This window comes from Zonotrichia albicollis, unplaced genomic scaffold (assembly GCF_047830755.1).
Source record: "Zonotrichia albicollis isolate bZonAlb1 unplaced genomic scaffold, bZonAlb1.hap1 Scaffold_257, whole genome shotgun sequence".
Classification (NCBI taxonomy): Eukaryota; Metazoa; Chordata; class Aves; order Passeriformes; family Passerellidae; genus Zonotrichia; species Zonotrichia albicollis.
The window spans coordinates 850,336-866,353 of NW_027428429.1; the positions used below are offsets into that span (position 1 = coordinate 850,336).

Below are 16,018 nucleotides of genomic sequence, written 5' to 3' on the forward strand. Positions count from 1 at the left end.
CTATCCTGCTACAGACAAAAAGGCCTCTGCCTGTCTCTGCCCTAGTTAGGACATCTTTCCCAAATTAATTCGGCTGTGTCCTCTCTCCTCAAGCCACTCTTTGACAAAACTCTCCACAATATCTCACCCAGGGCCTTCAGATGCTCATGTGATTCCTGCCGTGTGGCAGCCGAAGCAATCGCAGTGATTGAATTTTCAGGCTGCCCTGGGGGCTGTGTCAGGATCAGCCCCATGGCCGGTCTCTGGCTCCTGCTGCGTTCAATTCCAGGCACATGGCCACTCTCGGTGTGGGCTACAAGTCCGCCTCTGCCCTCAGCCACATGATCTCGTGCAGCGGCCACACTGGGGGGAAAAATGGCTGAGATCTCAGCTGGAACACGCCATGGCCTGATGGCCACTCCTGCCCCTGCCTGGCAGCTGCTGGTGCCCAGCTGTGCTGGGACAGGGATGGGCAGGGTCCCTGAGAAGGGGCCCGGCCTCGTGGCAGTGCCCATCCAGCCTGGCCCGGCTGAGACAGGAGCCAGGCCAGCCTTGTTACCTGTTCCCAAGCTGGAAGGAAGAGAGAGCTTTTCCCAGGGTTAGTTTGTTTTTAACATGCATGTTCATAGAGGTATGTTCAGCTTTCTAGTGGTTTAACAAGGTGTCAGTATTCAAAACTAGTCACTGATTGCTGTTATTAGGCACAGAGGAAGCTCTCAGCAGCTCTTCTCAGAATTATCATTTCTGTGGGTGGCTTCTTCCCTCCTCACCACATGTCAATTAATGCAAAACCAGCACATATAGGAAAAATTGTGACACTCTGGTGCCCCATGGACCCAAGGGTCCCTTGTGACACTGCAGGATCTTGTGTAAGCAGGGGTCCATTGTGACACTGCGCCACCAGGGAATCCATTGGGGCACTCTGGGGCCTCATGGGACCAAGGAACAACTGTGCGGCCTTGTGGAACCATGGAGGCCATTGTGACACTGCAGAGCCCCATGGAACCAAGGGGCGAGTGTTGCTCTGCAGGGACTCATGGAATGAAGGAAACATGTTTGACACCGTGGTGCTCCTTGCGACCAAGTGCCCATTGTGACACTGTGGCACCAAGGAGAGCATTGCTGCACTGTGAGACCTCAGGGAATCAAGGATCCATTGTGACACCGTAGAAGGAACCCAAGGATACAAGGGACTTTGTGACACCAAGAGGTCCTATAGAACAAAGACGCCATGTTGACATTGAAGGGCCTCATGGAATCATGGAGACCATTGTGACACTTTATGGCCTCATGGAACTGTGGTGACCAAGTTAGCTTGGAGTGTGGATCTGCTGGAGGGTAGGAGGGCTCTGCAGAGGGACCTGGACAGGCTCAATCCAGGGGTCAAATCCAACAATGTGAGAATAAACAAGACCAAGTCATGGGTCCTGCACATTGGCCACAACAACCCCTGCAGGGCTGCAGGCTGCGGACAGAGTGGCTAGACAGTGGCCAGGCAGAAAAGGACCTGGGGGATCAGCCCCTGCTCTGCTGCTTCTTCCTGTCTGCCCCAAGGCCCTTACAGAGCACCAGCCATGCTGTTTGCCCCCAGCCTGCCCACAGCCAGCCTGGGGCTGCTCACGGGGCTTTTCTGTGCTGAGCTTTGGCATGGCTGTGTTCTTGAGAGCCTGGGCAAGGAGCCTGGAGCCCCCAGGGCCTGGCCTGAGGCATCAGTGCTGCCCCAGCAGTGCCCATGGCCTGTCCCTGCTGCAGCCCTGGCACTGCCACCCCCAGGGCTGTGCCCGGCCCCGAGAGCACTCAGGCCCTGCAGCAACACCAGGGCCACCAGGGCAGCGGGGCAGGGCTACGGCAGCAGCACTGGCAACACCAAGTGCTGCTGCTGGGCAGAGCTGCTGGGCCAGCACTGATCTGCCCCCAGCTCTGCACACAGACATTGCTGCTGCAGCTCCAGAGAAGGCAACAGAAGGGGGAACTGCTGTGAAAAGTCTGCTGGGAAGGCCTTAAGGCGTTTAAACCCACCAAGAGCACAGCTCCTTATTGACACAATCTGTGGGTCTCAGTGAAAGTGTGGTGGAATAAAACGAGATATGGCAGGATCATTGGCTTTCAGTTAGGGGCAATATTAAGAAAGTAAGACAATGAAAAATAACCTCCAAAATGAAACCGAAAAGAAGTACCAAAGATAATTTTTATTACAAATTATTTTCAGAAACTGCCCAGCAGTTTAATGTTTCTTACATAGTCCAGTCATCAGTGTCCACACTGCAGCCTTGAGCTCCTGGTTCCTCAGGCTGTAGATGAGGGGGTTCAGGGCTGGAGACACCACCGAGTACAGAACTGACAGGGCTGACAGGGCCAGATCCAGGGATGGAGATGAGATGGACGGGGGCTTCAAGTGGGCAAACAGATCAGTGCTGAGGAACAGAGAGACCACAGCCAGGTGAGGGAGGCAGGTGGAAAAGGCTTTGTGCCGTCCCTGCTCAGAGGGGATCCTCAGCACAGCCCTGAAGATCTGCACATAGGAGAAAACCATGAACACAAAACAGCCAAATGCTAAACAGGCACCAATCACAATGAGCCCAAATTCCCTGAGGTAGGATTTGGAGCAGGAGAGCCTGAGGATCTGGGGGATTTCACAGAAAAACTGGCCCAGGGCATTGCCATGGCACAGGGGCAGGGAAAATGTATTGGCTGTGTGCAGAAGAGCATTGAGAAAGCCACTGGCCCAGGCACCTGCTGCCATGTGGGCACAAGCTCTGCTGCCCAGGAGGGTCCCGTAGTGCAGGGGTTTGCAGATGGACACATAGCGGTCGTAGCACATGATGGTCAGGAGGAAATACTCTGCTGACATGAAAAATACATACAGAAATACCTGTGCAGCACATCCTGAGTAGGAGATGTTCCTGGTGTCCCAGAGGGAATTGTGCATGGCTTTGGGGACAGTGGTGCCGATGGAGCCCAGGTCAGTGAGGGCCAGGTTGAGCAGGAAGAAGAACATGGGTGTGTGCAGGTGGTGGCTGCAGGCTATGGCGCTGATGATGAGGCCGTTGCCCAGGAGGGCAGCCAGGGAGATGCCCAGCAAGAGGCAGAAGTGCAGGAGCTGCAGCTGCCGCGTGTCTGCCCATGCCAGCAGGAGGAAGTTGCTGATGGAGCTGCTGTTCGACATTTGTTCACTCTGGGCATAGTGGACTGTTGAAAGAAGACATTGACAAGGTGCGACCAATTTTTTTTGAGTCAATTCTATGTAATTTTTTTGCAATCTCTGCAAAATAATTTCTCTTCCTGTGAGGAAATTTGGCTAAACTTTCTTTCATTTTGAGCTTGTGCTGCTGAGTACCTGCCTAATCTTTAGCACTGCTCTCAGGCTGAACATTGCAGAGCTCAGAGGGAAAACAGGGCTTCCTGTGCCCCAGTGCAGTCAGTGCTACTCCCCACCCCAGGAGTCATTTGATCATTAGATCTCCTCTGCTGTAGGGTGCCTGTACTTCAAAATTTATCTGGAAATAAAATGGACTTTTTGAACACTCAGTTTAAAAATAATTTTATCCAAATCCTTCTCTCTTTCCCTGTGTAGCTGGACAGGAATGGATACCAAGGGTTGATTTGGCTCTCTGCTACCTGGAGTCGCGCTTACTGGGAGCTGTTTCTCCATATCCGAGCCCTGTCCCTGGCAGTGCTGCCCTACCCCAGCCCAGCCCTGGGGGCTCAGCTCTGCCCTGCAGACCCCTCCCAGCACAGGGCACTGCCCAGGGGCATCTCCCTGGCAGCAGAGCCTTAAGGGCAGGCCAGACAAACAGAGACGCTGCAAGCCAAGGTGCTGCTGCTGCTGTCTGTAGGGAGAGGAGGCTGAGGAGGCACTTTCTGAGGGAGATCTGAGGCCCATCTGCTGATGCCCAGGCTGACAGTGCAGGAGTCTCAGTGACACAGCCAAAGCTGACAGCCCCTTTCCCTTCCCTTTAGGAGAAAGCTGAAAGCAGCCCTGACCATGCAGCACCATCTCCAGAGCAGGAGGAATCTGCCCTGATGGCGGTGGCTCCTTCCACCTCCAACTTCTCCCCTGCAGCATCCATGGGGAGCTGCCAGACAGGCTGAAAGCTGCCCCTGGCAGGTGGCACATGCCCTGGGCTGGCCAAGAGCCCTGAGGGCTGCAGGAGCTGCTCTGCAGGACAGCCCTGGGCAGCCCCAGCTGCAGCCCCAGCTTCAGCCCCTGCAGCCATCCCTGGCAGCAGGATCCATCCTGCCCTGTCCCTCTGACGGTGCCCAGGGCAGCCCCGCTCTGCAGCACATCCTCCTCCTCCTGTGCCACAGAGAAACTGGGAGAGTCCTCCTGACACATCCCCCAGGTTGTGGGGTGTGCTGGCTTCAGGAGATCCCTCCAGGAGCACAGGGGACATTGCCCTGCACCCACACACTCACCATGCACAGGGCTGTGAAGATCTTTCCCCAAGTGAAGTCTCAGCTCAATGTCTTCCCAATCCTGATTGCCTTCAGCCTGTCTCTGCCTGGCTCCTGTCCCCTCAGTGCCTGCAGGCAGAGCCCTCAGCCCTGCTGGACTGGGAGAGGAGCTGGCCCTGGGAAGAGCTGTTCCTTTAATGCTCAGCAGCACAGACACAGCACAAGGACTTTAATGAGCCTCTCAGGGATTTGGTGTTGATAATATCAAACTCAGTCCCTGAGAGATTTTTTAAAAAACTTCTCAAGAACTCAAACTTAAATTCGAACTCTGAAGTTTCTTCAAGTTTTAACGGGTCCCAGTGAGGGATACAACTGAGAAAGTGTCCCCAGGATCCAGTTGGAGCAGAACACTGGAGGCAGTGATGACAGCTGGGGACAAACAAGGGAAAGGTGTCTCCAGTGCTGAGCAAAGCTGAATGTGTTTGAGGAATGCAAAGGGCCAAGGCCTGAGCCCCAGACCCTGGCCAGGCAGATCCTGTCCCTCCCTCCTTGCTCAGGGCTCTTCCCAGGATGGGCACTGGCATGTGGGGATGTGCAATGCCAAGGGCAGGAGCGTGGGGCGGCCCCTGCCAGGCTGCTGAGCAGGGACAAGGCCTGCAAGGGTCACTTGTCTCCTGCTTCTTCCTCAGTGCTTTCCTTTTTATGGAAAGGAACCATCCCTCCTTCCCAGGCACCCTCTGTGGGGAAACAGGACTCCAATACAACTAACCAATATGATTAAGCAGAAGCTATGTATTGTTTCCATTATGCACTTATTTATAAATTTATATATATATATTCATTTGTATAAATATACTTATTCATTCATTCTAACCCTACTGCATACACCGATCACGCTCCTCTTCATTGGTGCCTCTGCCTTTTCCATGTGTCCTGCACTCACTTCTCAGAGTTTGTGATTGGTTACAGTCCAGGTGGTTCACAGCCCCCTGTTGTCTAGTTCTTGTGATCTTGGTATTCTCTTTCTCAGCCTTTTCTTTCTTCATTTAGCACATTTTATGTCTTAGTAACCTTGATGAATTCCAGAGGGCTCTGATAAGAATAACTACAAGTGGTATGGCTGGTGCACAGTGTGGTCCAAGTTGTTTAGATACATTGCTACAATTCCCCCTTCTTCATCTTGCACCAGCCTATTGGAATATGAATCCCAATATTACCAGTTAGATGGTACCTGGGCCAGTGTGACCTTCGCTGCTGGGCCAAAGGTGGCACTGTGGTGTAATTCACCCCAGAGATACCTTGGCTGCTGGAGATTGCAGCAGGGCACTGAACAAGTCCAGGCTTGTCAGGAACTCCGTTTCCCTCAGGAGAGAGAGCTTCTGGCGATGGTGAAGAGAGAAAGGAGAGGATTCCGCTGGAGGGTTTCCAGATGTTTATTCCACGGTTACAGAGGTCTGAACCGGGGCAACTGCTCCAAGAGAATGCCGACCGCATGGTCTGATTAACCTTTTAAGCTCAGCGACAGGGTAAGGGGAGGGGACAGGTGAGCTACCAACCAGGTGAAAGGGGCAGGGTCTCAAGGGACTAGGGACACCTATATGGTCCAATGTCCCCCAGGCCTGAGGAGCATGTTTTGAATTTGACTAACCACACAATGTCTTGCTGGAATCTTAAGCCTGATTGACAGGACTCACTCAGCAAGGGGGCGAGGGGGAAGGGAGAGAGGTATAGGCACACCTGGGAAGGGACCCGGAAGTTTAAAACAGGACATTGCAACACACCGCAACATCTCCCCCTAGTTTTGTTTATAAAGAAGAGGACTGGGTTTGTGGTGCAGAAGGCTTGCCAAACCATGGTTGGTAAATCGGTTCTTCCTCTACAGGAGGGTCAGTGTTTTCCACTGAGGCTTCCAGGTCATCCATTGGAGCACTGAGGGCTTCCAAATGGTAGACCTCAGGAGGGGAGGATGAGCTTGAACTTAACTTGAGAACCATGCGTTTGATTAGTCCAAAACCAATGCTAACAACTAAAATAACTATAACTAAAATAAACAGCACTAAAAACACAGTTTTTTTCAGAATAGATCCCAACCAGCCCGCGAGACCCCAGCCTTTGAACAGTCCATTCAGCCAGTTGTCAGTTTCTCTGTTGATGTCGAGAACCTTTGTCAAGGTAGTCCATATGTGGTTTGGGCTGCGGTACTATGTAGGAGATCGCAGGTGGGATGATCACGAGTAGGACGAGAAGCAGGCTCGGTCTCATGGCGTCTCAAGGCTACACACGAACAGTGGGATCTAAACTGGTACAAGGAACTTTAGACAAGCATATATTACAAACTATTCCAGATAGGAGGCTTGAATGGAATTTCCTCCAGAGAACGTGTGCGGCGTTTTCTTCTCCAGGCAGCATGAGCAACCTGGGGTGCTTCTGCAGATTTCTCTGAGACTTTGGGAACATAGGGCTTTACCCATTTGGAAGGAACCCACCTTAAACCAGAGGGGGTGGACACACAGGCGTATCCATGTCCCCAAGTAACCAATTTGTAAGGTGCCACCATTTTCCAAGTCTCAGGGTCCTTTACTAAAACCGGAGGTTTTTCTTTCATCAACCTGTGACTGCTCCCCCCAAAGTGGCGTAGGATGGGTGGGTTCAGGCTGTCAAAAGAACAATTCAGAAAATTGATTGTGAATAGTGCCCTGGATAACCGGATGTGGGGAGGTTCTACCTTCAGAACCTGTTGTTGCTGGTCCAGGACCCTTTTAATATCACAGTGAGTTCTTTCTACAATGGCTTGACCTGTAGAAGAGTAGGGGATGCCAGTTTTGTGCTCTACTCCCCATTGCTGCAGGAAGCTCCCAAATTCCTTGGATTTAAAGGCAGGCCCATTATCAGTTTTCAGCTCCTTGGGGATGCCCATGAAAGAAAAAGCCTGTAGGAGGTGCTTAATAGCATCAATAGATGATTCTCCTGTGTGGGCAGAAGCATAGACCGCTCCAGAAAAGGTATCTACACTAACATGAACATATTTCTGCCATCCAAAAGCCTGTATGTGTGTTACATCTGTTTGCCACAGTTCACAACTGTTCAGTCCCCTTGGGTTTGCTCCCGTACTCACTGTAGGGAGTGTGTGTTGTTGGCAATTTGGGCACGTGGCCACAATCTCTTTGGCCTGTTCTCGAGTGATGTTAAACTGACGAACCAGGCCAGGTGCATTTTGGTGGAAAAGCTGGTGGCTGATTTTTGCCTGTTCAAAAACATTTGGGAGAGTGGCCATCACTGCAGGCGCAGCAAGAGCATCTGCCTTTCTGTTGCCTTCAGTGATAAACCCTGGCAAGTAAGTGTGTGACCTGACATGCATCACATAAAATGGTTGCTCTCGGTGAGTGACTAACTTTACCAGTTTTGAGAGCAATTCAAAAAGTGCGATGTTAGACACTTCTTGCAGTACTGCTTGATCTGCTCTGGATACTACTCCTGCCACGTATGCAGAGTCTGTAATCAGATTAAATGGTTCTGAGAACCTTTCAAAAGCCCTAACAACCGCAGCCAATTCAGCAACCTGAGGTGAACCTTCCACCTCAGCAATGTCTGTCTCCCACTGCTGGGTTTGAGGATCCTTCCAAGTCATAATGGACTTGTGGGACTTCCCGGACGCATCTGTAAAGACAGTTAGAGCCCTTTTTAAAGGTCTCCTACTTAGAGCAGTTCTTAATTTTAAAGTAAATTGAACATCTTGTTCAAACAATTTGTGAGCGGGCCGCGCTACCGAAAATTGTCCTGAGTAGGAATCCAGAGCAAACTGCAACACTTCATTTTCTTGAAACAATTGTTCCAGTATTTTCATAGTATTTTGACCTGATTTTAACTCAACTGGAATGTGAATGCACTTAAAATCACATCCTGCTAACTCCCTGATCCAGGTCCTTGCTTTCCGGATCAGTTCTGCTACCAGCTCCTGAGGCTTTGTCAGTCTCTTGGACCTTTTGTGACTGAGGAAAACCCATTCTATGATCAAGAGAGAGTCCCTCTGGTCCCGGTCCTTTTTTGGTGTTTCTTTTGCCTTAGGTGTTTGTTTTTCCTCCCACTGGAAAATAATTCCATGGAGGTGTGGCAACTTACCTAGGATGATAAATTTGAATGGCAGGTCAGGCCGGCATCGGTGGGCCTGTCTTGTGGACATTGCAATCTGAACCTTTTCTAGCGCTTTCCATGCCTCTGGGGTAATAGACCTAGGAGCACCTGGGTCCTCTCCCCTTTTCAATAAATTGAAAAGAGGGGCAAGGTCTTCATTAGTCAGACCAAGCCATGGTCTTACCCAATTCAAAGACCCACACAACTTGTGGACATCCGCAAGGGTCTTGATCCTTGGATTGATTTCTAGTTTTTGAGGAACAATGGTCCTATTTCCAATTTCTAAGCCCAAATACTTCCAAGGTGGCATCTTTTGAATTTTCTTTTCCTGGAGCTCGAACCCTGCAACAATCAATGCATCGATCGTTAGGTCAAGCGCATGTGTGAGTAAATCATCATTGGGCGCACACCATATAATGATACCATATAATACCATATAATACCATATAATGATAGATGATGGCCTTCTCTGCGGCTGCACGCACTGGGGAAAGCAGGGAAGAGACAAACCACTGGCAGATAGCTGGAGATACCTTTAATCCCTGAGGAAGAACGGTCCAATGGTACCTTTTCATACGAGCTTCTAAATTGATAGAAGGGACTGAGAATGCAAAACGTGGTGCATCGTCAGGGTGCAATGGGATTTGGAAAAAACAATCTTTAATATCAATAACAGCTAATTTCCAATCTTGGGGAAGCATTGTTGGGGATGGCATACCAGGTTGGGGAGAACCTATATCTTCAATTACATTATTAATTTGTCGGAGGTCACAGAGGAGTCGCCACCTCTTTTTGTCAGCTTTTTGGATGACAAACACTGGAGAGTTCCATGGGGACATGGTCTCCACAATGTGGCCCTTTCTTAGTTGCTCTTGTACTAGTTCCTCAAGCACCTTTATTTTTTGTTTACTGAGTGGCCACTGTTTCACATCAACTGGTTTGTCTGTTTTCAACTTCAGTTTTTGGGTGGGGCGCTGTTGTTCAATGACTGCTGCACAAAAATGCTGTGGAGAGTCTGGAATATCAATTGTGACACCCCACTGGGCCATTAAATCTCTCCCTAACAAAGGTTCTGAATAATCTAATACAAATGGACGGATATTTGCCAATTGTCCGTTTGGACCCTCGAATTGAATAATGCTTTTGGATTGTCTTGCCAATTGCAGACCTCCTACACCTCGAAGGTGACCAGCAACATTTTGCAAAGGCCAATGTGCTGGCCAGTCTTGTACTGGAATCACTGTGCAGTCTGCACCTGTGTCTACAAGCATCTCAATGCGTTTAGACTCCCCACCCCCACTGACATTGCACCACAATTTGGGTTTATCTTTCCCAATTACTTGGACCCGGGCGGCTGTGGGCCCCTGTTTTTCGATATTTTCAGGTAAAGATGGCACAGGGATAGCTTGAGCAACAATTTGTCCCTTGGGAAGAAACAGGGGTGGGTGGAAACAGTGCAGGCCGAGAACAAATTGCTTGGGATCTGATGTTGTCGTTCCCGGAGCAATTTCGATCTCTTGTGGTATGTGTTTGGTGTCCCCAATGACGACGTACTTACAACGAATTTGGTTCCAAGCACCCTTCTTTTCAGGATTTACAGAGACAAAATGCCAGTCAGTGTCCTTCAGGTGGAGTGACTTTATCAGCTGCAACCTGTAAGGCTCATTGACAGAAGATGGGGTTAATACAGGATCACTTAAATCATAACAAAGGTTGTTTTGCCTCACCTTCAACAGTGGACTAGCAGACTTGGTCTTTGAAGCACCTGCTTCACTTACACAAATGTTAATATTATCGCGCGCTTGATTTGTTTTGCTACCCTTATTCCCTTGGCCTGCTCTTTTTATGTCTGCACGCCTGGCAGGCTGGCGCTTTATTTTCAGTTTTTTTGTTGTGTACCCCCAGGGAGGGCTTGTAGTTCTCCTCCCCTGCCATTTCTAAATTCATCAAATTCTCTTTTCAGGGGGCACAGGTTACTCCAGTGTCCTAGGTTATTACAAAGCAGGCATGGTTTAGTGGGCTCAACCATTGCTGGTCTCCGCTGCTGCCCAGGGTACTGCTGTGCTGAGGGAAAAGGTGCAGGGCTGGCGACAGCGACACGCTGAGGTGATCTTGGCAGCAGCCTTGGTCTGGAGTCTTCAGCCACACTCATCAGAGGCACTTTCCTGTTACAGACTAAAAGCATATCTTTTAGTGTAGGGGGAGGTTCTATAGGAAGGCTCAGGATTGCCGCTTGGCACTGTGCATTTGCATTTGTAAATGCCATTTCCTCTAAAATTGCTTCCCTAGCATTTTCCTTTTTAACCTGTATTTCAATGGCTCTAGTTAGCCTTTCTACAAATTTCAAAAAGGGCTCTGATGGTAGCTGTTTAATTTTACTATAGGGCTCCAAAGGCCCCTCAGGTTGTAGGGAAAAGAATGCTTTTTCAGCTGCTTCTTTTACCTTCTCGAGTGTTTCTGCAGGAATTGCAGTAGCTTGGACTGAGGGAGAAGACCACTGGCCCTCACCACAGAGGTGCTCCATGGTGATAGGGTTACCACTGTTGTCTTTCGCTGTGTTTGGATCAGCCTGTAAGCCTGGGAGAGCATCTTTTAGCAGTTGTTTCAATGCTGATTCCCATAATTTGAATTCCGTGGAGGTCATGAGGCAGGAAAAGAGCTGTTTTAAATCATGTGGGGTTACCACAGTCCTACTCAATTCAGAATTTAAAAGGCCACGGAAATATGGACTGTGTGGACCATATTCCTTATGAGATTTACAGATCTCTTTAATCAATTGTCGTCCAAAAGAACTCCAATTAGCAGTTGGAGCTGCCCCGGCTTGAGCTGCAGGCTAAAACGTAACAGGAGCTAGTGACAACATGGGACTATGCATTGGGTCTGCCGTCCCCTGCTTTGTATCCCGGGAATCATAAGCATTGGGATCACAGTTACAGGTTTGGGGACAGGCAGTGGGTGTGTCCCCACTGTGGGAACCCAGGGAGGGGGCGGGGAAACCGTGGGAACAAGGGGCAGGGTCAGGGGGCCGGCAGAGGGCGGGGACGCCTGGTGACATCACGTCAGTAGACGCCCCCTGGAAGGAGTAGAGGGGCGGAGCCGAGGGTACTGCAGGAAAGGCGGGGGGAGGGGGGAAGGTGTCATGAGGAACAGGAGGAGAGGGGGATGGGGATGGAATTTTGGAATGCTTAAGAGGATTTTGGGAAGAAGAAGACCAGGTTTGGGAAGATGCCACATGGCATCCACCATTTTGTGGACCCCCTAGGGACTGGGGGCCATTTTGGACATCACTGCTCTCTGGAAAGCTAACACGTGCTCTGAATTTCAGAGCAGGGGACACAGGGGATTGGGAAAGCCACGCAGCCTGGCCAGGGCTTTGTGAACAAAACAACTCAGGCATTTCAACAAACTCTGGGAGTCGACTTCCCAATGAGTTTGCACTCTTTAAAATACCAAGTTTTGGGGAAAGAGGTTTAGGGGTTTTAGAGCTAGGAGAGGGAGAAACAGGGAGAGCAGAGGTACATGGCTTTACATTTGGCTTTTTCTCCATTTCCTTTTGTTTGAGCAATGCTGTTCGAATTTGTAAACTCCAGAACACAAATTTAGCTGAGGGTGATTTGCTAGATCGTCCCAAGGTTATCAATTCATTCCCAACTTTATCCCAGAATTGAATATTGTGGATTTGTTCAGGGGAAATGTTAGGGAACTGCAGAAAAAGCCATCTTATAAACTCTTTCAATTTTCCTTTAGAGAATTTCACATTACCATTGACTAAAATGCTAACAATATTATAATACACTCCTTTATGTACAATGCTAAGTTTGGAACCCATGTTAGATGTAAAAAGCAAAGTACTTAATCCCGCCTGACCAAAAACAAAGCTAAAATCAGCTACCAATTTCTAAAAAAACCACAGATAGAAAGCGATAACGAGCAGACAAAAGCTTCACAATGCAGCTGTATACACTGCTTTTAAAATTCCTGGGCAGCAGCAGCAGGGCACGCCCTGCCGAGCCGAGGCAGACACAAAGCCTCCCCCGCCGTGGAATGCAGCCCCCCCGCGGAGCAGAGAGAGCAGCCACTCCACGCGGCAAGCCAAAACCGGGGCTCTCCCGCCGCGGAGCAGAGAGTTCCCCTGGCCACGTAGAAAGAGAGCCCCCCCTCCCCCGCACAGAGAAAGAGAGAGAGTCCTTCGCGGAGCAGAGAGCCGAGAGCTCCCCCTCCCCCGCACAGAGAAAGAGAGAGAGTCTCCCGACCACGTGTAGAGAGCCGAGTGTGCTGCCGAGCTGGGGGAAAGGGCAGAGAGCGATCCCGCTCCGGCGCAAATTCCAAAAGACAGTGAAACACGCGGCAGAAAGCTAAAGCTAGAACGCTCCCATCTGTGGGGCTGCGCAGCCAAAAATGCAAAGGTAAAAAGGAACAGAACTCACGGCAGAGTCTGTTTTTGAGCTTCTGCTCTACCGAAAGCAGAGATACTCACGTGAAATGGAAGCTGTAGGTGGCTGGGTACAGGCAGGTCCTCCTCACCGGAAAAGGACCTCTCTCTGAGCAAGAGAGGCTACCCTCTTCTTCCTCTGGAAAATCTGCTCACCACAATGAAGCTGGGCTTTCCAGAGGCGCCGAACAGTCTACGAAACTTTTTCTGGGAATATTCGTCAAGTCTCTGGCTGGGAGTCTTGAAGCAAGGCTCCTTTCAGCTGGGTGCACGACTGCCAAAAGCTTCTCTGAGGTACTGCGAGTCCGTTCTCGGGCTGTGAGTCACTTTGCCCACCTCAGGGACGCCAATATATATTGGAATAAGAATCGCAATATGTCATGGTTTGACCCGGAAACAGGATTTCTGGGATACTGTGTGGATGGGGCCAATGAGTGGTCAGTTTATAATATTGCCATCTGGCCTAACCACTGGGCAAATGGGATCCACCTCCGAGAACACAGGGTAAAAGCAGGGCTCTCCTCCTGGCAGTTTCTCTTTGGATTTCCGGCGGTGAAGGAGTTGAGTCTCTCCCCCGGCCCAGTTGCTGGCTGGGCTGGGGGAGGGGAAAAGCCATGCGGCCCGGCCTGGGAGAGGTAGGCCTGGCCCCAAGGGTGGAAGGAAGAAAATAAAGAAATGCCGGGAAGCAATGGGCAGCCTGTTCCCCCCCCCCCCCCAGCTTTGGAGACAGACAGAGAAAGTGCAGCTGGTGTTTGTGTGCCGTTACCTTGAAAGCAGTAAACATGTGCTGGTAGCAGGCAGCCCGGCTGAGGAGATGGTGGGGGGGGTGCAGCCAGGTGTCCAGCCGCTTGGAGGAGTTTTTAACCCTTTTTTGGACAATGAAAATTTTACACAACACTAACCCTTCCTAGACAAGAGATAAGAGTGGAGGATGACGAAGGAGATGAGTGAGTGATGAAGGTCTGGACAAGAGAGAGAGACTGAGAGATGTTGGAAAGATGGAGAAGAGGGAGTGGCATTTGATGCTGGACTCTTTTGTGTAGCCATGGACAGAGCTATGTTTCCCTGGAATACAGAGACTGAGTCCAGGGGGAGAAATGTCCCAGAGCCAAAGAAGATTCAGTGTGGGTACCCCTCGGCCCCAGGGGGTATATAAAATATGGGGGGGACAGATGTCCCAGAGGTGAGAGACTGAGCTTTTCTGGAACTGGACACAGCCTCCTTAAAAGGACAACCCTGTAAGCAGCCCTGATTCTGGTCCGGTGGTGAGAGCACCGGAACAAGGACGGAAAAGGCCACCACGACACATGGAAGGATTCCCTTTCCTCTTGAGGAACTGAAGCTGAGCATTCTAAAGGGTGGTGCTGGACCCAGAATTGATTTTGGATTGTGTTGTATTGGAAATTTGGGGGGGAGGAGGAGGAGGAGAGTGTTTTTGTGAGGTTTCATTTTCCTTGTGTTTTTTCCTTTTTTTTTTTCTTTTTTTTCCTTTTGTGTGTAGTTTAGTAATTGTCTTTGTAGTTTAGTAAATAAACTTTTCTTCTTTTTCAAATGAGAGCCTGCTTTGTTTATTCCTGGTCAAAATCTCACAGCAGACACCAGAGAAGGTGTATTTTCATGTGGGTATTTGGCCTTGTGCCAATGTCAAAACAGAACACAATATTACCAGTTAGATGGTACCTGGGCCCGTCTGACCCTAGCTGCTGGGCCAAAGGCGGCACTGTGGTGTAGATCACCCCAGAGATACCTTGGCTGCTGGAGATTGCAGCAGGGCACTGAACAAGTCCAGGCTTGTCAGGACCTCCGTTTACCTCAGGAGAGAGAGCTTCTGGCGATGGTGAAGAGAGAAAGGAGAGGATTCTGCTGGAGGGTTATATCCAGATGTTTATTCCATGGTTACAGAGGTCTGAACCGGGGCAACTGCTCCAACAGAATACCGACCGCATGGTCTGATTAACCTTTTAAGCTCAGGGACAGGGGAAGGGGAGGGGACAGGTGAGCCACCAACCAGGTGGGGGGGTGGGGTCTCAAGGGACGAGGGACACCTGGACAGGCCAATGACCCCCAGACCTGAGGGGCATCCTTTGAACTTGACCAACCACACGACGCCTTGTTGGAATGATAAGCCTGATTGACAGGGCATACTCAGCAAGGGGGCGAGGGGGAAAGGGAGACGGGTATTGCCACACCTGGGAGGTGACCTGGAAATCTAAAACAGGACATTACAACACACAGCAACAGTAGCCCAATTGTGAATGATTTTCTTGACTTGGCAAAGGCTGGGGTGTTAATGGACTCTGTCTTTGGTTCAAATCACCTGCCCTCACCTGCAGACAAAAGCACCACCACCAGCAGCCGCAGCTACATCAGTCAATTTTCTCAAAAAGCTGTGTTAAATTTGGGAGAGGAAAGGAAAACACATCAGACACTGTGGATTAAAGACAAGACTCTGAGGAACAGTTCCAAAGCAAAGGGCAGCAGCCTCTCTCTGGGCACTCCTTGTGCCCCAAGGCAGCCGGGCTGCCCTGGCTGCCCAGGACCCTGCACCCCGCGGGCTCTGCAGAGCTGCACAGCGGGGAGGCAGCTTCGGACACCTCAGCCCCTGGGCAGGAGGGGCTGCTTGCTCTGCAGGGCTGCCTGTGGGCAAAGCAGGGGGCTGGCCTTCTGCTCTTGGCCCTAGCCTGGCCTTGCAGGGCTAATCGTGTTCCCTGTCTCAAATGTGCTAAAGACAGACTTGTTTGTTTCCAGCTCTGCACAGGTGTGATTTGCAGCACAAAATACTGAAGGACTAAGGCCTGAACAACAGACCCTGAATGAAGCCTCAACAACAGGACCTGAGCCAAAGCTGCCCTCTAGGTGACCTTCCCAACCCAATGTTCCATGTACCTGCTCCTTAACCAAGTCTTATTATCGAAAGGATTGTTGCATCCATTCACTGGTGAAACACGTCTTCACCCTTCTGCATGAGGAAAATGGACAAGGCCACACCTGGCCTTGGTTCCTCCTTGAGCCCTGGGCAGGCTCGGGGAGAAAACCAAGAGGAGAATGACACCAGCTGTGCCCCCAGCAGAAGCTCTGGCA

General features: G+C 50.5%; 1 protein-coding gene across 1 annotated transcript; it reads right to left on the reverse strand.

Moving 5' to 3' along the window:
• Window positions 1-292: 292 nt before the first annotated feature.
• Window positions 293-2,800, reverse strand: LOC141727873 (olfactory receptor 14J1-like). Its single transcript, XM_074534157.1, has 2 exons — window positions 2,218-2,800; window positions 293-342 (listed from the first exon to the last, which is right to left on the reverse strand). The coding sequence occupies exons 1-2, from the start codon at window positions 2,798-2,800 to the stop codon at window positions 293-295; spliced, it is 633 nt and encodes a 210-aa protein (XP_074390258.1).
• Between the last annotated feature and the right edge of the window lie 13,218 nt (window positions 2,801-16,018).

What these genes read in the sequence shown, in the direction of transcription:
- LOC141727873 (XM_074534157.1), bottom strand. Translation starts at nt 2,800, where the DNA reads ATGTGCTACGACCGCTATGTGTCCATCTGCAAACCCCTGCACTACGGG. An exon ending in GACACTGATGACTGGACTAT is followed by an intron (nt 343 to 2,217) that starts GTAAGAAACATT and finishes TTTTCCCCCCAG; the next exon opens with TGTGGCCGCTGCACGAGATC.